General features: G+C 32.5%; 1 protein-coding gene across 1 annotated transcript in view; it reads right to left on the bottom strand.

The window, feature by feature from the left end:
• The window catches only part of Graf (GTPase regulator associated with FAK), a gene marked incomplete at its 5' end in the record, with an annotated part of 121359 nt that overhangs the window by 76898 nt on the left and 17561 nt on the right, over window positions 1–26900 (bottom strand). The window contains 2 exons of the mRNA XM_088232211.1: window positions 1935–2032; window positions 4230–4347. Of these exons, the coding sequence (XP_088088337.1) occupies window positions 1935–2032; window positions 4230–4347 (216 nt within the window). The remainder of the gene's footprint in view (window positions 1–1934; window positions 2033–4229; window positions 4348–26900) is intronic.

The raw sequence follows: 26900 nt of genomic DNA, 5'->3' as shown, positions 1-26900 counted from the left end.
GTAATTAGCTAATGAATGTGTACATAACAAATGCATTACTTAAAAAATGATTTTTTTAATTTAATTTTTTAATTGATAAACCCTTACGGGTTACATACATTTAACAAAATATTTTTACTTTTAAAATTCACATTCTACTGTTAATAATAATATTTTTAACATCTTTTGTTTAGTTTTGTCTGGTAGTTTATTGTATAATTACAGTCCATGGTTTATTAGTCTCGATTGTCCTTTTCTCGTATTATTTTTTAAAACAAAATTATTTTTCCATCTGTCAGATTGTAGAAGAAACAAAATGGAAATTTCGTTAGTTTTGTAAATTTTTTTACCCTACTTTGCTCATCTAATGAGAGAATTAATGAAAATTGAATCTCGAATTAAACAACTCTGTGGTGGACGATGTAATAACTTATATTTACATATAAGTTATCAATTAAAAAAATACTTGATACACTTCCACTTATATATTTTGACCAATTATCTCGAATTAAACAACTCTGTGGTGGACGTTTGACCGACATTATCTTCAAAACATCAAAAATTATTTGACATGATATAAAAATATCCGTTTCATGTCAAATAAAATTTGTTTTATATTTTATGTTCAAAGTTTATTAATTCAATTACTCTTATTAAATGACTCTTTACTTATCTACTCTGTTGTGTCAATCAATGTTTCCGCGTGCACAATAAAATTTTAGAGAAATCAACAGATTGCTTTTTTTACCTTACATTTGTGTTATGGTTATATTCTTCACGATCTGGCAATATTACTCGGTGACTTCAAGTATGCGCGCGGCGAAAGTGTGTCTAAGTGCGGGAATTATTGGACACAGTCCGATGTATTTAAATATGATTCTACGCTTCTTCTGGACTATTCTTAATTCTATGACTGTAAGTATAATTTATCCCCGATTTCCGATAAAATGCTTTTTTTGTGCCTAATAAGTACTTATTATTTAATAACAAATTTCAGTCGATGCGTAAATGTATAATGGAGGAATACTGAAAATCTAAATCCAATATTTTTTTTTTTATTAAGTTTTATTCATTTTAACAAATAAGTAACATACAAAATTGTATTTTTGTTCCCGCAAAGCCGAAGCTTGTCTGCGGGTTACATTACATTTTTTTTAAAATTTATAAGTAAGTACATAGTTTAATAATAATTAAAGAATAAAATATATTTATACACTTAAGTTTCACTTGCTGTTTAAAAACTTTTTGACTATTTTTTTTAATGAAATTAGGTTTTTTTCTTCACGATTTTCAGCTGGTATTAAATTGTACAGTTTTGGTACTACACTACCCATTGTTCTGTCACCATAGTAGTTTTTCTGTCGTGGTACCATCAGCTGCTGTGCCGATACTTGTCGGGTCATGATCTGGTGGTTTATTTTGGATTTAAAATTGCAATCGAGGAAATGATCTGTCATTATCTTATACTGACACTGTTTGTTAATTGGCAAAACATTAACAAAATCAAATAATATTTTATTGTTGTATTTTGCCTCATTCTTTATTTTTACAGGTAAGATAATTTTTAAAATGTGTACCTGTAAGTTCAAGACTCTATCCGTATAAGATTTAAAACTTAATCCCCATATTCTTAATCCATATTGAATAATTGGGTCAACTAGCCCCAAGTAAACTAGTCTCAGCACTGGGTATGGTATGTATGGTTTTAAATGGTACATGTAATATATATATTAGACGCAATGTGTACTAGCTACACATCACCGGGGTTAATTCATTCAACGACCGACCTAGCCATTCGGGTGAATGCCGACATCCAATGAACAACCTAGCCGCTCTGTTCAGTGGCTGATTGTGAAGTTCTTCATTTGATATGAGGGTAGATGACTATGGGACATTAGTTTATAAAGGGTATAGAAAAACAAATTGATGCTAAAACATGGGCTTGTTTATTTTACCTTTTGTATTCGAAGCTGCAGATCGGACATGTACGGTTTGAAGTCTTTGTGCACCTCGTGTCCTTGGTGATAGAATGTGAGCCACCCAAACATAAAACCTGAAATGATTATCAAAAAATATTTTCATCGATTAATTGACTATAATGAGTAGGTGCGATGCTAGGGGAAATGATGCGCCGAGCTATAGAGGAGCCCAAACGTAGGAAAACCGTTCTATGACTATTGGGAATTAAGTTAGCTACAGTTCGCAGCAAAACAATGGGCCGTACTCAGGTCGAGAATTGCCAAATGGATATTAATTTGCATTGTAAATATTTTTTAATGTGTACCTGTGTATTTATTATTGCAGGGTTATTCCAATTTATTTTTCTATAATTCGCCTATATTTATTTTATAAAACTGAAAATACATGTACGTGTTTATTTTTAAATTTATTTATTCATTTTATTCGCAATATGCTTATGTTACGTTTATTAAGACATAAATCCCAACTCCGTGGAACCAAAGTCCTGTGTTGAATTTGTTTGTCCGTCACATCTCCGAAATGGCGAGTCGTAGCGGCCTGAAATTTTGACACGTCATTTTCGATGCGAATTCAAGGTTAACATTGCTATTTTCGATTAAAATTTGAATCGACCTCTACTCGATAAAAACTCAAACATACTGCAATTCACCATAGTCGATTTTTATTTATTATAACGTAAATATCAAAATTATTTACAAACCAAGCTACAAGCAAAGCTACAAAAATATCCGATCGAACAGTTATGTTTATGTTGTCAAATAAAACAAAATGGCCACCAATTGGTTGCTAACCAACAAACCAACATCGCTTGCGTTCTATGAAACATAGTGATAGGGCTTCTCTATAGGTTCAAGCATTATTACTCCGACGGAAGTTGGATCCAAAAAAAGTTTTTTCAGACGCAAAAAAAAGAGCATTTAATTTTACGGCGAAGTTTTTTGAAAACGCATAAAAAATTAATAAAAATGATTTTTTTAACTACGTCACAAGTTTTTCCGAATAAACCAATGACAGTGTTAAGTACTGATTTTAAATTTTCTATACTGGCAACTCATATAAGACTGTAAATATCTCGTTCCTTCCCAAATCCTTCCTATTTCAAATTCTTGTCCTTCTACCGTCCTGTGAGCAAGTCACATGTGAAAAGTTGTCTCTCTGATAAATATTTATCATATCCTGCGTCAGCATATTTGTGAAGTAAAGACTTTGTACGAAATATGCTGACGCAGAAAAGTGTTATATAAACAGCTAAATTATACAGTTCATCATCATCTACACGATACCGGTATCCGTGTTGCAACAATAGTGGAGTGCTCCATATAAGAAACAATCGGAAGATCTTTAAAAGTGAGTAACAATTTCCATACAGTCCACTAAACTCTAATTTCAACTGTTATCAGTGTACAATACCTGAAAGGCATTGAGCTGACCAAACAGACAGATTTCCGGTTTCCAGGAATCCATTTCGAAAATCAGCAGAAATCACCAACAAGGACTTGTGACGTTACGGGCGGAGTAATTAAAAAATTACAGAACTTCAAAAATCATAGCGATAATAATACGATACATATAAATATTTATTTTAAAAAACTTGTTTAAGTTTAATAGTCCACTAACAAGTTTTTTTTTTTTTTAACACTGAACTTCCTCATATAAGTTTTCCAAAATATATCTCCAGGGGTGATATACTGAATCTTCTCTACCCCCTGGAGAGTGCATAATTTGGGGATTTGTGTTTTTTCAATGCGACGACACTTTACTTCATAAAATGGTCACACTGATGATTAAATGTCAAATGATGTATGAAACTGTTTAAAAAATGTTTGGTCAATTCAACCTAATTAAGTGTTTTGGGTAATGCTTAAGTCGCAATAATGGTCTAAATGAAAATTTGGATATTTAGTTTCACGTGTTCGTATTTGTTTGACGTTTAGTGTGGCAATAAATGCAGCAAAGTTTTTTTATATTTTTTTTATATGGGAGTTGCTTTATTATTTACCTTGCTTATAATATACAAGGTTTATATATAAAAAGGTGGATTTTTCTGCAATTAAATTTCTTTAAATTTATCTAAACTGTTAGGATCAGAAGGAATATACTTATGTGGATCAATCGGGAAATTATGCAGCAAAGTTAAGGTGCATACAAAAAATGAAAATCCCCAAATAAACCACTCTCTATAAAGGGGATAGAAAAAATTCAGAATACCACCTCAGGACAAATATTCTAACCATATCGTGAACATGTTTAAACCATATTAATTTCCTTACCAAGTAATGTTTCCACAAATTCAAACTTTTTCCTTTCTTGCACTTCCTGCAAAAGGAACACGTATTCCAGCGACGCCTGGCAGAAGTCGCGATTGGCCATGTCGAGTGATGCATCCGCCTGGAAACAATTCAACTTAGTATTAGTACGGCAAAATTAAATATATTTATTTATTAAACTTCAAGTACAAAAATACACGCAGTTTGGCGGGCTTATCCCTAAAGGCAATATTTTCCAGCCAACCAAAAAACAGACTGCTCAAACCAATTGGCCAAAATTGGTATTTAACTTTTCGTTTTAATGCAGTGTCTGAACTCCGACTATCCGAATCGCTTTCAGAATTTCAGAAAAATAAGTTAAGACAAAAATGTAATGTGATTCGCAAAATAACGACTTGGCTGCCCGAAAACGGATGATGACAGTCAAAAAGCTAACTTTGACCAAGATTTTCAGCAAGCAATGAATTTCATTTATTTATTTGACACTTAATATGCATAAACAATATATATGCATATAAGGGCGGGCATATTGCCTTAAGGCAATTTCTTCCTACCTACCCAAACCGTTTTGTTTGAGAAAATTATAAATACATGGACATATTGAATCTTACAATTTTATACAAAAATTCAAAGCAAAGATTAACAAAAATAAATATAAATAATAAAAAAATAACACTATACTATGAAGAGAGGAAAGGGGATGGGAAGGAAAGAAGAGGGATAAATTTACAGTATGGTACGTATACACTGTACTAATGTACAGCACTTGTAACTACGCTTAACATGTAAAAATGTTGCCTTTTCATTTAATGAATTAAGAGCTAATATTTGTTAATTCATTTTCATTTTCAACATACATACAGCAATGAATTAAAAATCAAGATATCCGAAAGAGGTCCGGTCCCAATTAATTCGGAAAATTGGAGTTCTACCGTATATATTTTCTCTTGTTGCAACAGAGAGATAAACATTTTTGAGAAGGTAATATGGCAATCTGGGCATTTACCGGGCTTATGACCTGTCATCGGTTTAAAAGGGCCACTTCACAAACTGTTCAACATTAACCATTCTGCCCATGTTTGAACATCCACATTTCCTCATTTCTTCCATCTGTTGACTTTTGGGAAGCAAATGGTTTCAGCTCTTTTGCTTCACAATAGTCAACAGATGGAAGGTGGGAGAGTTGAGGAAATGTGGATGTTAAACAACGGCAGAATGGTGAATGTTATAAAGTGGTTACTTAAACCGTCCAATGACAGGGCATAAGCCCTATAAATGCCTAGACTTCTATATTCCATTCTCAAAAATATTTCTCTCTATGTTGCAACAAATTTAGATATAAATAACTCCCTAGGGAGGAGATCCATCCTGTCTGTAAACATTTGGACATACTCAAAACATTGTTGAACATATTAAAAAATATATACAATATTTTGAGTACGTCCAAATGTTTGTAGACAGGCTGGATTTCACTTCCTGGGGAGTTATTAAGAGGATAGGCGGTGCAAAAGATATGTGATGAATAGGTTTTTTAAATATATTTTGACTGTCACTCTCTCGCCAAAGGCTCCGCGATAACTGCACGTCGGACTGACGATGATGCCTAACTAAAGAAAAAGAGTATCAAAACGACATTTCCCAAGATGGTGCATTTTCTGTTTTCCAAAATTATAAATACTCGTAGTACACCGTACGTCCGAAGATGGCAGATAAAACTGGGCCCTTTAATGGGTTTTCGGAAGGTCCTAAATCCCATAAGAAACAATTTATCAAAAAAGTAAAACGATAGAGACACGCCAATAGTAAATATCTATAGTGTGTAAAAAAGTTATAACTTTAGTACCATAACCCAAGGAGAAAATACGTGAATAAGTTTGTATGAAAAAAGTCTGACCACGTTTCCTCTTAACATCTTAATTCATCATCATTATAATTCCATATCCGCTCCCTAGTTGGAGCATATGGTGTTCACAAAGATCCTCCAAGCATCTCTGTCGGCTGCCAGCTCCTGCGCATCCTCCCAAGCCAGGTTTGCGTCCCGTAATTCTGACACGAACTGCCGACGAACAGTCAGCTGTGGACGTCCAAGACGTCGAGAACGTTAAGGCTCTCAGGAGGCATCCGCAGCACATGGTTAAGCCGACGGTATCGCCTCCGCTTGATGACAGTTGTCACCGGAGCTAGCTGCGTCCGTCCTCTTATTACTTCATTCCTTACAAAGTCAAACCGCCGCACATCCAAGATTTTTCTGAGACACCTATTCTCAAAACTCAGAATTTAGCCGTGTTGGGCCCTAGTGGGGTGCCACGATTCGAATCCGAGGAGGAGAATAGGTGTCATGCAGAAGTTATATATGCGGCATTTGGTTTTCGGCATAATGTTTTATAATTTCTTTTTCATAATTTATAAATTTTATTTTACATGTGTGCGTCCCCCATCACTGTTAATAACCGACTGAATCTGTTTCACTCAAAAAAATCCCACAGAACAGCGTCTCTATCTTCCTTGTTATGAGTTTTATCTTCGTGCTCTCTCTTGTACAGAATTATTGTTGTATTAGCGAACATACATTCTTCGCGTAGCAAGGATAAATATTTTTTGTATTAAAATCCAGCAGAGTTATACAAATTTTACATTCCAAATCCGATGTGGAAATGTCCATTTGAAGATCACAAAAAATACAACTTTATCATTTTAAAAAAAAAGAGAGATCTATCAAGTAGTGTGTCACATCACAGCCACACAAGAGTTATTTTAGAGGTAGAATAAGGGCGGGAATCACTGGCGGCTCCTGACCGAAAACATTGGCAGTGCATTTCTTTACATTTTGTCAACTTGTATATTAAGTTCAATAATATTATAACAACATGACAGGTCTGACGTGATAAACGAGCAATAGTATGATAGCCCGCGCATCGGAACCAGAAACGCTAAAATCGCCTAACATTATACGTACGTTATAGATAACTTAATCTACTAAATTCGTACTGATATCATGTCATTACGCATGTTCAAAGTGACATTACAAAAGAACTTCAAACTTCAAATCTACTCATGCGTTGGCAATGCCCGGACTCTCGTATCTTCTCCCTCTAACGCACGAATTACCGGTATGAAGCGTTGTGTATCTCGCTCAAATGACGATTTTAGGAGAGATATGTTATATTTCGTACAAATTCAGGGTAAAGAATTGTGCAATACAGAATATGCACGGGGACGATTGCGCATGCGTAGACAAGATGTGAAAATCGTCCGCTAGAGTCGATCTCGCTAGATCTTTTGGCGCTAGTATTGAACATTATGATGTTTACGAGTATAATATTGCAACGAATCCCCGTTTTTTTGTAGCTACATATAACATATTTTAACTATCAATAAACTTACTCATTTATTTGTACATATTTTTACTTGGCAGTGCACTGCACTTATGCTATGTTTATTCTAACACTATGCCTAGGAGTAACTTTGTACAAGGTTTAAAAGGTTCAAGGTACTCCATCTACACAAAATAACTGAAACGCTTGTCAATCAATACCAAATCGAGGCCATTAGGCTTAATTACCATAGAAAATATTATTATCGGTAGAGGCGAAAGGCAGCACGAAATTCCTAGCCACGGTGATTCTTATCGCTAATCCCACCCCGTTTCGAGACGCCTTAATGGGGTTTTGGATATGCAACGGGAAAACTTTTTCATGGGGAAATTGTTCATTTCAAACGCTGAAATGATTGCATACTCATATCACGAAGGCAAGCAGGCACGTGTTTTGTTATCATATTTTATTTATTTATTAAGTATTAGCGGACCCGACTGACGTTGTTTAAAAACGGAAAAAAACTATTACGGTTTGGTCAATTCAGCCTATTAGAGTACTTTTTAGATGTAATTTTTAGAAGTACCATATTATGTGTATTACATGAGTTGTAAAATTTGTCCAAAAACTCCCAAAAATGAACTGTTTAGCAAACTAGTTGTAAATATTTATGTTTCCGTCCCCTGTTAAAATACTTATTTGATCTTATCTCTAAAATATGTTAAGAATAGAATAAAAACTGTAAATGTTGTAAACAATTCACTAGTCTTAAAGATGCCTACTTAGGCGAAAGCGCTCGTTGGTCAAAATAATAAAAAGTAAAACTAAACCAAGAAGTATCATTGATAAGTTTATTTATAATTTTATCATAATCATTAAAATTTGTCTGTTAGTAAATAGTAATTATTAAATAGTAAGTTAGCCTGTAGATTGACCTTATTTAAAAAAATAAATATTTAAGTATAATGTGCAGCGCCCTTGAAGTGATTGTCGAAATTTGTTATTATTTATGTAATGCTTAAGTTCGCAGTAATGTTCTGCATGAAAATCATCATGTTTGATTTCACGTGTTCATATTTATTTGACGTTTCATCATTAGTGTGGTCAGACATGAAGCAAAGTGTAAACGCTTGCAAAAAATAAAAATCCTCAAATTTATCACTCTCAAGGGGGTAGAGAAGACTCAGAAGACACCCCAGGGCTGTCGAGCTAATGATGATGACGAAGTTGTAATAAAAAGATACAAATATGTGTAGAAAACTTGAGTAAGCGCACCAAGATCAAAATTTGATCTCATTACGAGGATTTCTATATCAAATATAGAAATCTCTCGGTGACTGATCTCTTGAGAAAAATGTCGCATGTTTATTTATCTTATTAATATGACGCGAAATGCCCGGTAAAGATTGCGAAAAACTTGATATGTTCTTGTAAGGAAAACGGTATAGTTGACTTTCTGTACAGCTTTCCAGAGCGATACAAGTCTCAGTCTGGTGTTGAATAATATACGAAGATTCGCATCCGTCGAAAGACTACAAAAAATATTCCACGGACCTACTCATTCAGTTGTGCAAAGGAAATAGGTACTACAGACGTTACAACTTTAGCCAAGGAACCTAAAAATATATGTTTACTAGCGGACCGACAGACGTTGTCCTGCACGAGCGTTGGGTTGCCTGCTATTAGCTCGGAAAAAGACTTCTCAATAATAAGTAGGTACCCAGTTACTTGTTTATGATTGAATTCCAAAACCAAAAATTATTAATATTCAAATATTGAAATTAAGGAGGTACCTAGGAACTTTTTTATGTTTGAGTTCCAAAACATAAAATAATCATTTATTTTTTAAATACAGAATTGTTTTTGCAAATGTCAAACTCTGCTCTTCTAGTGCGCACGCTTCTCTTCTCGCACTGTATTTAGGATTGCGATTTAAAAAAATGTATTGAATGTCAGTCAATATTATTTTAGTATTACCAAAAACCCAGTAAAAATAAATAAATGGGAATAAATTACAAGGAATTTAAGGAAAGAATCTGTGTGGGATTCATAAAAAGCGAATGTTGTTTGTAAAAATATAAAACAAACTTTTTTTTATACATAAAACAACATCCTTCAATTTTTTGGACACGCGTTTATTTTTTTTTACAAATTAGATTGAAATTTTTAATATCTGCGAACACGCGCAGCGCCAAGACCTACATTTCGCTGAAAACAGCACGTAAATCGGTTAAGCCGTTTAAAACGTACAGAAGAATTATATATATAAAGATATTTAAAATTCAATTTATGTATGCCAACGTATACAACAAACATAATGTACCTACTAGTCGATTATATAAAGCTGATGCGTTTGCAAAACTTACACAAATGCATTTAAAATCTACTGGATGTTGATTTAAAAAAAGTTATATTAAATTTTAACCAAATGTGCTATCTTTATTTTTCATCAATAAGTGTGTATACATATTTTCTCCAGTATAATTTGTACTGTGCATTTAAGTTACACTGGATTCATATTATTACAATTCACAGAATATTGAATAAAAAACATACTTGTTAATAAATATATGACATTTTCTGAAGTGATTATTTTTTTTCGCTTTAATCCAAACGAGATTTTTAAAACATTTAATAAGATTTCAAGATTTTTAAAATGATTATTCTGTACATTAAAAACATTCCGCATTTCATAAAATGATACATGCGTTTATTACGGTTCCATACTATTTTTTAAAATAACTAACACAATAAAACAGAACAGAACAGAGACACTAAATTTGGCGAACGCGCATTTGCGGTCGCAGGCCCTACGGCATGGAATGCTCTCCCAGCAGAGGTCCGAAACTGTGAGAGTGAAGTGATCTTTCGGAAGAAACTGAAAACCCACGTGTTCTCTAAATCATTTGAATAAATTCTTAGCACGTGGTGACAAAGTACATTATTTTTCTTAAATTAAAAAGTTTAAATTAAATTTATGTCTTTGTATAATCACTTAGTAAAGCGCCCTTGTGGTATTATATCAAGAAAATGGCGCTATATAAGTTATCCATAATTATTATTATTATTATAATGATTTGGTCTGTTCACCATATGACTGTTTTGTGCCTCAAATAAAACCTGACTATATTTAAAATCAAAATTCTCGATGTGGACTATTTACTATCCACTTTTTAAAAACATTTTTGAGCTCCCTTCTCAATTTTAAGATGTCACTGGTAGACTGAAAACGTTAATCGAACTGCTTTTCCTTTTTTATTTGGTTCGTTTGCTGCTTCCAACAATTCGAAACGCAGACAGGGGGAGTTCCTGAAACTTGCGATAATTTTGGGGATGATATATGAAAATGTGATACAGTTTCGACATCTACCTTTCTTTGAGGAATGGTTTGACAATGGGGCAGGAAAAGCGCATTTGAGAGGCGGAAAAACAATACAAAGGGGAAACGTGGAGTCAACAAACGGAAGACAAGGCAGGATAATAATGACTGAAACAATCATTTCATGCACACGGAAAATCACTTTTATCACTTCCAACTTTTACGTCATTTTTATTCCGCATTTTACTAGAGAAAACGCACACCCATAGAATTAAGAATAGTCCAGAAACCGCATACGCGCATCAAACAGAAGGCGACTAAACTACTCTAAAAACGAGTAGTTTTACGTTTTGACCTATTAGTTTCTTTGTAGACGTCGTTCAGTACGCAACTCCCGATTTGAATTCAAATATGCCATTTTGTGTCGTTTCAAAGTGTAGAAATACTGCTGGGATCTTAAAGAAACAGCATGGTATCACATTTCATGTGTAAGTAGCAAATGCATGTGTATATAGCAAATGCATTACTTAAAAAATGATTTTTTTTATTTAAATTTTGTTAAATGTATGTAACCCTTACGGGTTACATACATTTAACAAAATATTTTTACTTTTAAAAATTTACATTCAACTGTTAATAATAATATTTTTAACATCTTTTGTTTAGTTTTGTCTGGTAGTTTATTGTATAATTACAGTCCATGGTTTATTAGTCTCGATTGTCCTTTTCTCGTTTTAGAATATTGTGTATGATATTTTTCTGATATTCTCGTATTGTGTTCATGTTAACTACAGTTTTTTTTAAGTTTTAATTCTTTGTCTAAAATTACATCAGTGGCTAATTTATGAATAAATTTTAAGGATTCTAGTTTGAAGAATTCAGTTACATTTAATCGTTTAGTTTGTTTAAAAAGTTCTTTAGCTGCTGTTAGATAGGGTAGGTCATATACTAATTTTAATGTTTTATTTTGCTGTCTTTGTAGTCTGTTTAGGTCATTTTCATTTCCTGTTCTCCATAGTAGTTGCATATAACTTTTTTTTTATCTGTCAGATTGTAAAAAAAAAAATTGAATGTTATCTTGAATTCTTGTTATTTTGAAGTTATCTATAATTATAATTATTATTAACGGGCATTTGGTTCTCGTGTCAAGAATTTAGCTCCGAGTCTTATATATTTATCGTGTTTATGAATATATTGTATACCATTATTTTATTGCCCTTGTTTGTCTTTGCTACATAGTTTTATGTACTTTTTGTTCAGTTTCTTGTGTATGTGTTTCTTTATGTAACTGCTGTAATTGGTTTAGGCCGTATATACAATAAATAAATTCTGAAATGTGTAATGAACGCATACAACGCAGCGAACAAATCATGAAAAAATGTTCAATGTCGAACAATACTCACAGGGGTAGATTCGCAAGGTGACAGGAAATACGAAGGATAAAAATACATAGAATAACGTTTGAAATTTACTGTCATAGACTTCCTTTTGTATACTGCGGATGTCACAAGTATCGATAGAAAGGGGATTAAGGATTTGAACAGAATACAACGCCCCCGGGCAAGTACCGAAATAAAATCAAACGCTGGCGATGTATTGATATTTTTATGATCGAAGAGTTTTGTTTTATTATTTTTATGTTTTAGCAATAAATCTTAGAAATATCAAATTTTTAATTTGTCCAAATGTTTGTACCTGAAGACTGAATTTTGAATTCTGATTGAATTATTTAAGGCCCTTACCGGTACCTATAAGGGCAGGTATGAAGGTCATAAAAACGTTAATAAGATATTGTTACAAATTGAATATTACAACCAGAATTATCTTCTTTTAAAAAAAGGAGAAAACAATTCTAAAAAAAAGGTTTTAACTAAAATATTTCAATAAATATATTTTTTTAAGTATTAACGAAGGCATAATTTTACATAGAAATAAAGGAAAATTCCACAAAAATGTATGTGATTTAAAATGCTTGTATTTCTTTTCAATAACAAAAAAATAAAATTTTGCTTCGGCCACTTTCATGTTCAATTTATTATCTTCAAATTATTAGGACAAATTTTAGTTCAATACTTAGTCATTATGTGTGAACCCAGATACCTAATTATAGTCTAAATTTGAAATGGCGTAATCTGCAGGTCTGAAAGTAATTATATTTTAGTTACATAAAACTTTTGAGTATATTTTTAAATAGAAACACCTTTAAAAAGTATTGTTTTTTTAATTTTTTATTACTGCGCGATAAAAATAAACATACGTTTTAAAATGGCAAAATCGTATGATTTCCTCATTTTGCGTGCGTTTTACCAGACTGCAGCCTCAACACACTAGGCAAAGCCAACGCTTGAAATGAAGAATTATAAAAATGGGAAAATTGTTTTCAAGCGTCATTACTCAATATGAACCTCTTCTTATTTATTAAAAAAAATATTTATTCAATAGCCTTAAAATCAAAAGTCCTGCTGAATTGTAAGCATACAACTCGTCAGGAGCTTTTTACATATTGTCGCGTTAGGGAAACAAATTCTATGTAGATACATAATTTTTTTGCGACATGAAAGTTTGAAATGAAGACATTATTTATTCTAATATTTTTTATTAATCTCAATAAACTTAATAATACTTAAGGATTGATTTCGATATTCTTTAAAATTTTGATGCAGATAGAAATAAATGCATACTGCAAATAAATCATATTTTCGTAATTTCAGCGTATGTTAATTTGTTTTTTTAAAAATTATATTTTCTTTTCTTTTCTTTTTCTTTTCTCTTTTTATAGTCATGTCATACCATATATATGTGCTATAAACTTTTTAATAATTTAAAAAGGAATGGCCCACGCTCAGACGCTGTAGTCTTTGTGGGCATTTTTTCTTATTCATGTTATAGCTTAATTTTAAGTTGTAGTTTTCTAAAGTGTATTTTTGTAATTATATTTCTATGTAAATAATATATGTATGGAAAAAAAAAGATATTTAAATATAAGTTGGCGCAAAAGTTATCACCCTTTCGGAAGACGCAATAACTTTTGCAAATGGCGGCAAACGTTAGTTCTTCTTTGTCATTTGTGAAGTAAACAGATAAAAAAATACACGTCAACAAGACATGAATTGTTATACTACTCTAAGAATGTGGAAAAATAGATTATTTTCGCCATATATACTTGTTTTACCATTTATTTATTCGTTCTACATGACCAAACCATCTCAGAGCCCCTTTCTTAATCGTATTAATTTTACCTGATTTACACTCTCGCCAGATTTCATCATACGGAAATAAAAGTAGGCTTTTTTTTTGCACAAGTTTAAATGATATATTTCGCTGTCATAATCGATTTTACAGTCTGTCAATACACAGAAATAATTCCCAGAGCGGGTGCCATTCAATAAAATCATTGTCATAAATGTAAATATATAAATCCAGGGGTGATTTTGCACAACGGGGGTAGGTACTGGGTACTCAATAAAGCGGTGATTACAGGCTATGACTAGGACGAGGGTTCATACCGGAGAAGGAATAATTAGCATTAGCATCGCGAATTCGTGCTGATATAATGATAAGCATAAACATATGCTTAATTTAGTGAAACGCGAATTATTTCGTCTTATGTCCGATGCGTATTAAAAACTCATTTTGCAGCAGAACATGTGTGATGCTTTGTAAATTTTGCTGGCGGCCTCTGTGGTTAAGACACTTGACTCACACACGAAAGGTTCTGGGTTCGGTTCCCGGTGAACACCCAGTTAAATATGATTTTTCTCAAGCCTGGGTGTAATTCACCACTGTAATTATATATATATATAGTTGGATAATTTATATAGCGCCATTTTTGTGAAAATCACCTCAAGGGCGCTGTACAATTAATAAATATCCCAGTACGTCTTGCAGCTACAGAGCGCATGGACGGTTGGGATTCTAGTTCCTCGTTTTCAATTAAGATCAATAAAAAATTATAACAGATAGGAGCTAGATTACAGGACGTCTTGCAGCTACAGAGCGCATAGACAGTTAGAAATTTAGCCCCCATTTACACATTTTAAAAATTGACAAATAAATTTAGTGTATAAATGATACTAAAAAAAAAAAAATATATGAATAATAAAAAGGAGTAAGATTACAACACGTATTGCAGCTACTAAGCGCATAGACGATTGGAATTCTAGACCCCATTGTAATTGTGCCTCAAGGCCTGTTGTGGTGAGAAAAAAAAGCACGTGCTTTGCTGCAGTTTTTTTTATATATTAAAAAAAAAATATTTGTACATAAATACACATTACAAAAAATAATAACGTATTCCTACGTCTATGAGGCCAACAGCCCTGTGTTCAGTTGGGATACAACATTTTTATAACATAAACATCTGGACAACAAACTAAATAGTATATAAATCTATGCAATATCTCGCAACAGTCTCTTGCAAGCAATTATTATTATGGATAACTTATACAGCGCCATTTTCGTAAAACAGAACCTCAAGGGCGCTTTACAAAGTGATTATATAAAGAAATAAATTTAATATCAACTTATTAAATTTGTAACTTAAGAAAAACGATGTACTTTGCCATCACATGCTAAGGATTTATTCAAATGATTGAGAGAACAAGTGGGTTTTAAGTTTTTTTCCGAAACATCACTTCACTCTTAAGCTAGGGTTTCCTAGGACAGCGGTGCCCGTATCTTAACGGCCGTAGTGAACGGTGATGCGGTGGACAGCCGTCGTAACGGTAATTAGAGAGTTGTTTCCTAGGAAAACGGTGTTGATAACACCGTTAAAAAATAAAACCACTCTCTAGCCACCTCTACGACGGCTGTCCACCGCATCACCGTTCACTACGGCCGTAAAGATACGGGCGCCGCTGTCCTAGGAAACCCTAGCTTTACAGTTTCGCACCTCTGCTGGGAGAGCATTTCATGCCGTAGGACCGGCGACCGCAAATGTGCGTTCGCCGAATTTAGTGCGCTGTTTGCGTAGAGGTATAATAACTTTTCCTCTCGACGTAGATGTATCTGATCTAAGCGTAAGAAGTATGTCAGCTAGTTCATCTGGAATGCCTAATGCCCTTAGATATTCTGGAGCAGAGTTGTGCAGTGACTTATACATAAGCCAACAGAGTTTTTTTCCACCCTCTGTGGAAAACGTAGCCAGTGTAATTCACGAAGGTCTCTAAGTTGTATCAGTATTTATAATAATTAATGATTTAAGAATTGATTTGCGAAAAAGCTCATTTAAGTCAATATTACACCCGTTTACCTTATTATACATAATATTATAAGCTTTGCAAATGCGTACACTTCCATATTCCAATCTTTAAAATGTTCTCCATCTTTGTTGTAATATAAATGTTAATAACTCCCTAAGGATTGAAATCCTTTTCTTGTATACAAGTTTACAGACACTTACAAAATTGTTACCTACGAATGATTAGCATTCGCGTTAGTAATATCGTTTAAGGTGCTATTATATAAATATATTCATTTCATTAGCACGTTAGCGCAATAAAAAAAATCATTAACTCTCATCAATGGGTCATACTGCATCCATCACACCAAGGACCAATCTTGCCCCCCGGCGACATAATATTCGACAATAATAATGTACTATATTCTGTATTGTGCGAGATGGGGTAGGTACAGGCATTGAATACATCCCTCGGCCTCACTTAGTACGAATGAAGATATCGATTGAATTGAATTTTTAATGATGTCGTGTTGCATTGAATCGATAGTTTTGAATAGTGATGCGCGTCATTGGAGGCCAAAAGAATAAAAAGTTATGTTTGAAAATATATATATTTATTAATTTGTTTTACAGAAACATACAACTTGCCCACCTCATATCGCACACCGTATCTGAGGACATAAGTCTCCTTGGCGGTGCCCACATACACGGAAAATTTGCGCATTGTCAAACGAGAAAAGCTGCCAGAAGGAGCTCTCTGAAATCTGGTAGCCTTAGCATCTTTGTGCTGAAAGAAGATAATCCACAAGTACATAATATGTACTTCATTGGATTGAGAAAAGAGGGAAGTGAATTCTTCACTGACTGGGATTCAATTGATTGGACATGATCAATCGCCGAAATTATTACAAAACTTTTTAAAAGCCTTGAAATTCTTTTTGGAAGTCACCAAATCTGTATATCCGACAGGACCTATAACAGGGCCACGGATAGTAGCGAGAAGCTCCATTCGGTAATCATAGAGAAGGGGAAAGGGACAAAAACACACAGTCAATAATGATAAAAAATTTACTAATATTATAAATGTGAAAGTGTGTTTGTTTCCTTCACGTCTAAACAGAGAGACCGATCGACATATTTTTTTGCGTAGGGATTGCCGGAGATGTGAGAAGTAAAATAGGATACTTATTTTTTATCCCGAATTAACAAAATACAATGAAAAAAAGTATAATATATCAACAATGAGCAACGTTATGTGAAAATGAGTAGTCGGTAAGGTAAGATGTCAAAAAGAATCGATTTGAAATCAATTCTTTAAATTTCTGTATTTTTTTATTTTTTATTCATAAATTTCATAAAAAGTACATATTTATGTAAAATTCTAAACATATCTACTTTTACACATCTAGTAAATGTTATCACTGTAACTCTCCAAAAAAAGATACTAACTCTTGTGCTTGGAGAGTGACTTAAACTGTTTTAGTTGCTTCTTTATAAGAGTTTATATAATTTTAAATACGAGTATATGAGAAGAAAAATAAAAACACAGGTTATATAAAGAAAAAACATAAAACAATAATACCTTCATACTAATTAAAATTTAATGTTGTGTTTACACGAGCTCAAAAAATTTCTTTAGATTCACTTTAAATTTATTTATTGATATATTATTTTTAATGGTTTTTAGTTCATTAGGAAGATTATTAGAATTTTTTACACCTTTAAATACAAAGCAATTTTGACCATGACTTGTATGGAATTTAGGAATTTTAATATTATGTTGGTATCTGATGAATTTATTCATTTAAAATTCTTTTTTTTTATTTTTATATATATTTGTATAATATAATTTATTTTATAAAGAGTGTCTACTGTATGAACCTTAAATATTTTGTATAGACTTTCCGTATTGAATGTTGAGGGTTTCTTTAAATATACTTGCTTTATTTATGGTTAGTTTGTTTTTCTAACATATTTAATAAATTACATTTTTTTTACAAAAGAAATACACAAGGCGAAAGTACTCATGAAGAAAACGAAACAAATATAACACCAAAAAACAGGAAACTGCTTGGTACTTGGTGCGAGAGTTTGCTTTTCGTTTTGGTTTTGTGGTAGGATTTTGGATTTTTGAACAAAATTGTTACATCACCGCGCGCAAAGGAGTTTTTTACCACAATCTTTAAGAGTTAATATTATTAACGTGATACGAAAAAATAAACATTCTTAAAAGGATGTTAAATTTAATTTTTTCTTTAATACTAAAGATAAAATGAAATCATCATAAGGTCACAAAAAACATTAAAAAATTTGTGTATTTGTTCTGTCATATACTCAAAAATGATTAATTTTTTTAGATTTTGCCGTGCGCGATTTTCATATAAATCGGCACGGAGTGAGCCGAATGAATAATTTTATTTACTGTCGAACGCAAACTTATACTTCAAGAATTTGTGTTGAGATAAACATTGAAGCCGGACGGACGTCGCGACGCGTGAGGATTGTTGATACATCTACCTAAGAAAAACGGGTTTTTGTGCATCATATAAAATATCAATATAATTCACGCGTGGTCATTAGCCTACTGCCTGTCCTTAAGATTATTAATGTTATTTTAAAATAGTACATACTTTATGATTACTGATATAAACAAATCAATTTATTTCTTGTTTATTTTGAACATAATAATGCTTATGCGAACTATTTTTTTTTATAACACCCACGCACAGACGCTCATGTAGATTTTTCAGCATTTATTTTATTGTTATTTTTATATGTTTGTAAATAAAACTAAGAACCTACATTAAAAAAATCGGTGATCCAAATAACCATTATAAATAATTATTTTATTACGTATTATTGCCGTTTACAATATTTCACATCACTAGTTCTGATACAATATTTATTTTAAGTAAATAATATAAACTCTATGCTGAAAGTGGGTGTACCAAACTGCTGTTGCGAAAATGGCGTTTTAGAATAATCGAAATTCCAGTACAAAATTTCGCCTTGTGATGTAGAGGATAACGCGTTTAGCTACAGTGCATGGTATCACTTTTTGACTACCGAAAGGCCCATTTTATACCAATAGTCCAAATCTGCAAGACACAGTAAAATTGTGGTAGATTGATATTTGTCATATACAAATTTCTTTCAAGATAATTTCGAATAAGGTTCTGCAAGAAACAAACTCACGTTGCTCGTTATACGAGTTAACTCTTAAAAGACTGTGGTAAATAACCTCTTGGCGCGCGGTGATGTAACATCGTGTTACCACTAGTAAAAGACAGAATATTCTAACGTTCAGCCATTTAAAAAACATGGAGACGAACCATTTAATAATTATTTTTCCATAATTTATGTGAATAAACATATTATAATTTAGCCCTGTTATAACATAATAAATTTTAAATCATAAATACGCCGCTCATGTTACGCGCGTACGTCCAAGCAGATTTGTCAATTTTTGCTAATTGCTAATCTCGAATTTTACATTACATTTTTTCATATATTTATTTATTTGTGTAAATATTTTATTGTCAATTTATTTATAGATTTGACTATTTTTACATTTTTGATGGAAACTTTATATAAATCAATACACACATTGAAAAAAAAACATTTAGTTTCTACACTCCGTATACGTCCTGAATATAAGGTAATTTTTACCTGCGGGAAATCAAACTCGTTTATACAAATTATACAGAATAAGAAAACTCCCATCTCCTCTTTACCTATTTATTGGAATGTGCTCAAGTAAAGGGCAATAAATAAGTACACTAAATTTTCAGGGTATCTTAATCGTTTCTTACATTGCGATTAGTTTTACGCTTCAGATGCCAGACCGGGGACTATGATATATTACAGTTTTGAAAAAAAAACTGTTTTAAATTAATTTTGCCAGGAAACGAACCAGGCCCACTTTCTGCATGTAAAATTTAATATTCATGTTTAAAAATATATCATTACATATTACTGACGAAAAAACGTTAAATTTTCGTACGGAAAATTCGATTCTACTTTATACTCAATGAAGAACGTCAGCCCTAAGGGAAATTGGATTCAATAAATAAGGGCATTGGAAGCAAAGATAGCAAACTCCCGTTTTGGTATTTTCGAGAAAAATAACAAATCTGCTACACTAATGCCAAAGATAATCTTTATGTTAGAAATGTTATTTTCACTGAACGTAAACTTTAAGATAGTAATAAATTAGCTTTAAAGAAACACGAATTGAAAAAGCTTTCTTAATATTTGTATGGCACGGCCATTTCGAAAATTTAAAGCCTGTCATTAGTCGAATAAGATGGCTGATGGATATTGCTTTGCTTGCTTAATACTACTTTTAAACCATCAGAAGTATGATTATAAACTACATTTACAACTCAACTCAAGATTTTTATAAAAATAAAGTTGATAAACTACAGAATGACATCATAACAACAAAAAAAATTGTGGGAGGTTGCTATCTTCGCTTCCAATCCCCTTAAATGTTTTCATGCGCGCGGTGAAAATTGGAGCATTAAATTGTACGGTAAAGTTTCTTGAAAATGGACGAAAAAAATTATTAAAAATATTTCAATTAAAACCACTACTTTGAACGACGTCACTGGTTCATATGACCAACCAATGAAATGAGAGCTGTGAAGGATATCCGGTTAGCTTACCGTAAACGAACCAATCGAAAGAACTGACAGAGAAGAACCTCTGACCTCTGAGTTATTTCAGAAATACAAAACTTTAAAAAATCATAGCGCTGATAATACGATTTATAAAAATAATTTTAAAAAACTTTTTGGCTTGGTTAAATAGTCTATTAACATTTTTTTTTACTAAACATTGGACTTCCTCATTGAAGACAACTATTAACCCTTTTCTTGGTAATGTATCCTTTAAGATACATGTGATTTCAATTTTTCTCATGAGCTAAACACGATTAAAATATAATTTAGTTAAAACTGCTTTACCCTATTTTTCGTTCTAAACTGCGTTGTCATAATTCATAATAAACTTTGATTAAAACATTTTGTTTTTGGGATACTGAAGCCTTTTCGATCATCAAATATTTAAAAAAAACTTTTTTCGTTCTGCTAAGATAAGGATCAACTTCCTATTGTAATTGGGGCCCTGGGACGATGAAAATGATAACCAAACGCAATAACCACATCTTCACTAGAAAGACACACATAATAAAATTAATAAATACTCACCCATCGTGAAATGCGATTTAATCTCACTTAAAATCAAAAACGAATTACTGAAATTATACAAATAATTATCTTTTCTTAACGCGTTGAAATGTTTGGATTAATATTATTATAAAAAAATACGAAAACACTATATTGTTCCAATGCTGAGGATTTTATGGAATTTTCATGGAAACCACGCATTAAATATTATAATTAGATAAACAATATCAAATGCGCTATATTATGAACAGAAACCGAATTGACACATTTTTCAGAAATACAACACAAACATTTTTATAAAATTGTCGCAAAATCACAACACAAAAATGTCGGCTCCGTACAACAAAAGTTGAAGGTCTATTTTCCGGCCGACAAAATGGGTGATTTTCAAAACAAATCGTGATATTATCACATAAAGCGTCCGTAAAAACACTTATGGAACTCGCATTCTGTTGAAAATTCTACAAATTATTTGATGTCGGTTTATATTGTCAAATTACGCCGTTGCTTGATAGAAATATAGTAAATGCCGAGAGCGTCACCGAATGACATTTCTATGCCCGCCATTTTCCGTTATGTTTCGTGTTATGGTCACGATGGCAGCACTGTGCTTGTATTCGGCGGGAACCGGGAACATTTTCACGATATCACTGCACATAAAAATTGGCTGTGATCAATATGCCTTTTCTAATATATGTCATTTTCGGTACCTAAATAGTCATTGTTTGTTGATTTTGTTTTTTTTTTAAGTTTTGTATTTTGTAAATATTTATTGTTTGTTGATTTTGATATTTTTAAAGTTTTGTATTTGTGGATAGGATACGAAAAATAACAAGTAAGTTTGTAATATATTTCGATAATCATGATTTTTATTCTGCTTTTGTAAATAATTCAAATTAAATTAAAAAGTAAATAAGTCTGTTAATGAGTTTATAAAAAAAACCATTGAGAATATTATATGAAATTATGTAAAGTGTGTTTTTTAAATAAACTAAATAAATTACTGTAGGCGTAAAAAATAACCGAAATTAAAATAAAATAAAAATAATCTTACATTATTATATAATATAAGCACTACCCACAGATGCATCATATCTGTGTAAAGAATACTCTCCAAGTATAAAGTAGTCAAAATAGTTTTTGTTCATCATCATCATTCCACTCCCTAGTTGGAGCATATGGTATTCCTACAAGCGAGCCTTCACGCATCTATATCGGCTGCCATCTCCTGTGCGTCCTTCCAAGTCAGATTTGCGTCCCGTAGTTCTGACATAAGCTGCCGACAAACAGTCAGCAGCGGACGTTCAGGACGTCAAGGACCTAATTTACTTATTGATTTATTTTTGCACCACAACAGGCCAGGAGGCCCAATTACAGAGGTGAATTACATCACAGAACACCCAAGCTTGATGAAAATCACATTTTAATATTTGTGTTCTCACCGGGAATCGAACCCGGAACCTTTTGTGTGTGAGTCAAGCGTCTTGAACACTACACCACGGAGGCCGCCATAAAATAGGCAAGGGTGGTTAGGGCTCTCAGAAGGCATCCGAAGTATATGGCCCTGCCAATCGTATTGACAGTGGTCACCGAAGTTTGCTGCGTCGTTTTTGTTACTCTACTAATATTTTAACAAAATGACGCATATAAAATGGCGGCACAGGATCGATTTTCTCCTCTACGTATGTAAATCGTGGAAACTCGCTAGGACCCAACAACAAACTATTGAGTTTTGAGAATAGGTGCCTCAAAAGAATACTGAGTGTACGATGGTTTAACTTTGTAAGGGAAATTGAAACATGAAAGGATAACAATTTTTGTCAAGCGATGACGATACAGCTGGTTGGCCAATATATACGGATCCTTCCCGAGAGCCTTAACCACGATTGCTTACTTTAGAAGACGTCGAGGGCCTAGACGTCACTAAATTACAGTTCGTCAGGAATTCACGTCTGAACTACGGGATGCGGACTTGGCTTGGAAGGACAAAAGGGGGTTAGCCGCAGACAGAAGAAACAGAGGCGAAAAATGTTCTTCAAAAGATTTTCGATAATGAAGTAAGTTTTTCGTTTCGCTCTGAAAATAATAAATAAAAAAAAACGCCAACAACAGGTGCCAATTTTTGAGGGCATCGATATTAACCTATATTTATTGAATGAGAGGGTTGGAAAAAGACGACATTATTTACAATAGTACAAATCCTACGATGGGGAAAAGAGACGGCGAAATGAAAATCCGATCCGTTTACGCACGAGTGAATGAGAGGGGACATATTATTTCATAACCTTCAGAGGAAGAGTGAGAGAGAAAATAAGTCAACTGTCACGCATGCTCGCGAGGGGTAAAGTAGAGCTTCAGCGAAAAATTAACACAAAAATAAGAATGTTATATTCGGACACATAGTAAAAAGGAGCGTTTTAAAAAAGCCGTCAGAAATGGTTTATTTTAAGACACGCAGATTTTTTTTGTAAATGGGTAAAGAAATTGTTATTTCTGGCGGATTTGTAAAATTAACAAAGGGAAAGCTTTGTGCAAAAAGGCGGGAAAAGACAATGCTTTGAGTTGCCATTGTGTTATTTTTTATGACACCACTGTGAATGACAAATTCACTCCATGCTAAATATACCGCTAATAAATTAGTTTGTTAAACGGGATGGAGTGGGGTGATGACGGGGTATTATTATTTATAGTTATAAGGGACATATAAATCAAACAATGCTTTTTTTGCGTAGGTCTTGTTAAGCGTATAAAGGGCGCCATTTGAAACCCTCAAATGAGTTAATTTAAACTTCTTAGATTTTTACGACCGTTAAGATACGTAATAAGTTTTTCTAGGTTATCATGCCGTGTGTCATTCGTACTATTTTCCGACGTAACGAATCGCATTACAGCGTCCATCATTAGGGATTAAAGTTATATGTGAACATAGAATTCAGAATAGTCCAGAAACCGCATACGCACATCAAACAGAAGGCGACTCAACTACTCATAAATGAGTAGGTTAACGTTTTGACCCATTAGTTTCTTTGTAGACGTCGCTCAGTACGCAACTCCTGAATCGAATTTAACCATGCCGTGTTGTGTCCTTTAAAAGTGTATAAATACTGCTGAGATCTTAAAGAAACAGGATGCAATCACATTTCATGTGTAATTATCAAATGAATTTGTTTGTCACAAATGCATTACTTAAAAATTTAATTCTTTTTCAATCTGTCAGATTGTCGAAGAAACAAAATGGAAATTTCGTTAGTGTTGCCAGGGTAGTAAATTTTTTTACCTTACTTGCCTCATATAATAAGGGAAAAAAAGAAAATTGAACCTCGGATTAAACAACGCCGTGGTGGACATTTGGCCGACATTATCTTTAAAACATAAAATATCATTTAACATGATATAAAAATATCCGTTTTATGAAAAATAAAATTTGTTTTATATTTCAAGTTCAAAGTTCATTAATTCAATTACTCTTTTTAAATGACCCTTTACTTATTTACTCTGTTGTGTCAATCAATGTTTCCGAGTGCACAATAAAATTTTGGAAAATTTAACAAATTGTCTTTTTTCTTACCTTACATTTGTGTTATGGTTATAATCTTCGCGATCTGGCAATATTACTTGGTGACTTCAAGTATGCGCGTGGCGAAGGTGTGTCTAAGTGGGGGAATTATTGGACGCAGTCCGATGCTCTACGCTACGCTCCTACTGGACTATTTTTAATTCTATGTCTGTAAAGATAGACGTCTTTATAGATAGATTTCTTTATCGTAGAAAGTGCGCTACAGATTTCAAATTAAGAAGCTGTACACAGCAACGACTGCGACTCGGTACAAATCCTTAGTACTTAAGGTTGCACATCAATCTACGCAGATAACATAAAACCTAATTAATTATTTATTTATTTATTGACGGACTTATTCACTCCAACAATGGCAAACACATTACTTTATAATACATACAGGTACAATTGAAATAAAATACATCTAAAGCTAGGACAAAAAAATAATAACAACTACTACCTCAAGACAAGATGTGGTCTATCTTAGTAATGAGAAATGAAATTGGATTAAAAAATGTTTTCTTGCGCGTGGTAAAAATTAGAGTTTATTAAATTGATTAAATGATTAAAGTTTCTTGAAAATGTAAGAAAAAGATAATAAAAAATATATTAATAAAACACACTTCATTGAACGACGTCACTGGTTCATATGAACCAACTAATTATATAAGAGCTGTGAAGAATATCCGGTTTGCTAAACGTAAACGAACCGATCAGGAGAGCTGACAGAGAAGAACCTCTGACGTCACACGCGGAGTTATTTCAGAAATACAAAACTTTAAAAATCATAGCGCTGATAATACGATGTACAAAAATACAAAAAAAATTGGCTTAGTTTAACAGCCTAATAACAATTTTTTTTTAAAGACACTGTACTTCCTCATTGTTTAAATCTAGAAAAATGAACACCAAAAAAACAGATCTTGTCTCAAGTTTGCAATGCGACACATTTGGGACATTGGTGCATGCAAGCCATGCATGTGAGCTGTGTTGATCAAGGAACAGCACATTATTATTATGGACACTGAAATGCGATCTAAAACGTCAATAACGAACGACATACGACATAATAACCCAGTAAAACTTATTGCGAGTTAATTGTAATTAAAATTTTGAAATAATTCAAATTTTAAACATTCATTAAATAACTTTAATTATTTTTAAATCTTTTTTTTATTTATTTATTACCTTCGAATATCTCACAGTTAGAACTGCAATTAGCACGTAAGGGCGCGAAATAGGCAAACAAGGTATAATTGAATAAATTAAAACGTATTAAATGTAAATAATGTAAGCAATAGACACCATAACTGATATAATGTTTTTACTGTTTGTGTTTTCTTAACTTTTTATTTATTTGTTTAAATTAATTTTTATTATTATTGTATTTTTAACTTGTTTTTGGTCAGGCTGTCAGAAATTGCTAGTGGCAATGAGTCCGCCATTATACCATGTATACCTTTGTTTTATTTATTGTATTTATTACAATTTATACTTATATAATGGTTGATAAAGATTTTTTATTATTATTATTAATGCATTTTTTAAAATACGCTAAGTAAAAGAAGCGAAATTCACTATCAACTATTATTTCTACGGGTCTTACTTATAAACCTGATGTAAAGTTACACCTAGGCACAGTAGTAGAATGAGGATGAGAATGCCATTCTTATTCTACCACTATAATAAGAAAAATACAATTTAAAAAACAGCATCATTTGAAATGGTAATTAATTATTGAAAAAAAAAACATTTTTTTTAGTTTATGCATTGAAGTCTTAAAATTGAATCTTATTTCAACTGCCCTCCATATCATTTTTTAAAATTACAGATGGTCCATTCTGCCATCTGACTACCGAAATAAATACATGTATTTGTTGTTATTTACTTGAACATGATTAATTTTCATTGATTTTGTCGAGCGCGATTTTCATATAATTTTGTATGGAGTGAATCGAGTGAATAATTATTTGCTGTCGAACGCAAACTTAGTCTTAAAAAAATATTTACAGATAAACATTGGTGTCGGACGAACGTCGCGTTGCTTGGGATTTGGGATATTGCTGACACATCTACCTATGAAAAAGTGTTTTGGTGCACCGTATGAAGTACCTAAC

This window comes from Micrasema longulum, unplaced genomic scaffold, assembly GCF_059751315.1.
Source record: "Micrasema longulum isolate JH-2025_06_02 unplaced genomic scaffold, ASM5975131v1 h1tg000957l, whole genome shotgun sequence".
NCBI classification, from domain to species: domain Eukaryota; kingdom Metazoa; phylum Arthropoda; class Insecta; order Trichoptera; family Brachycentridae; genus Micrasema; species Micrasema longulum.
The sequence above is the reverse complement of the archived record's forward strand: the minus strand, read 5'-3'. Positions and strand labels throughout refer to the sequence as shown.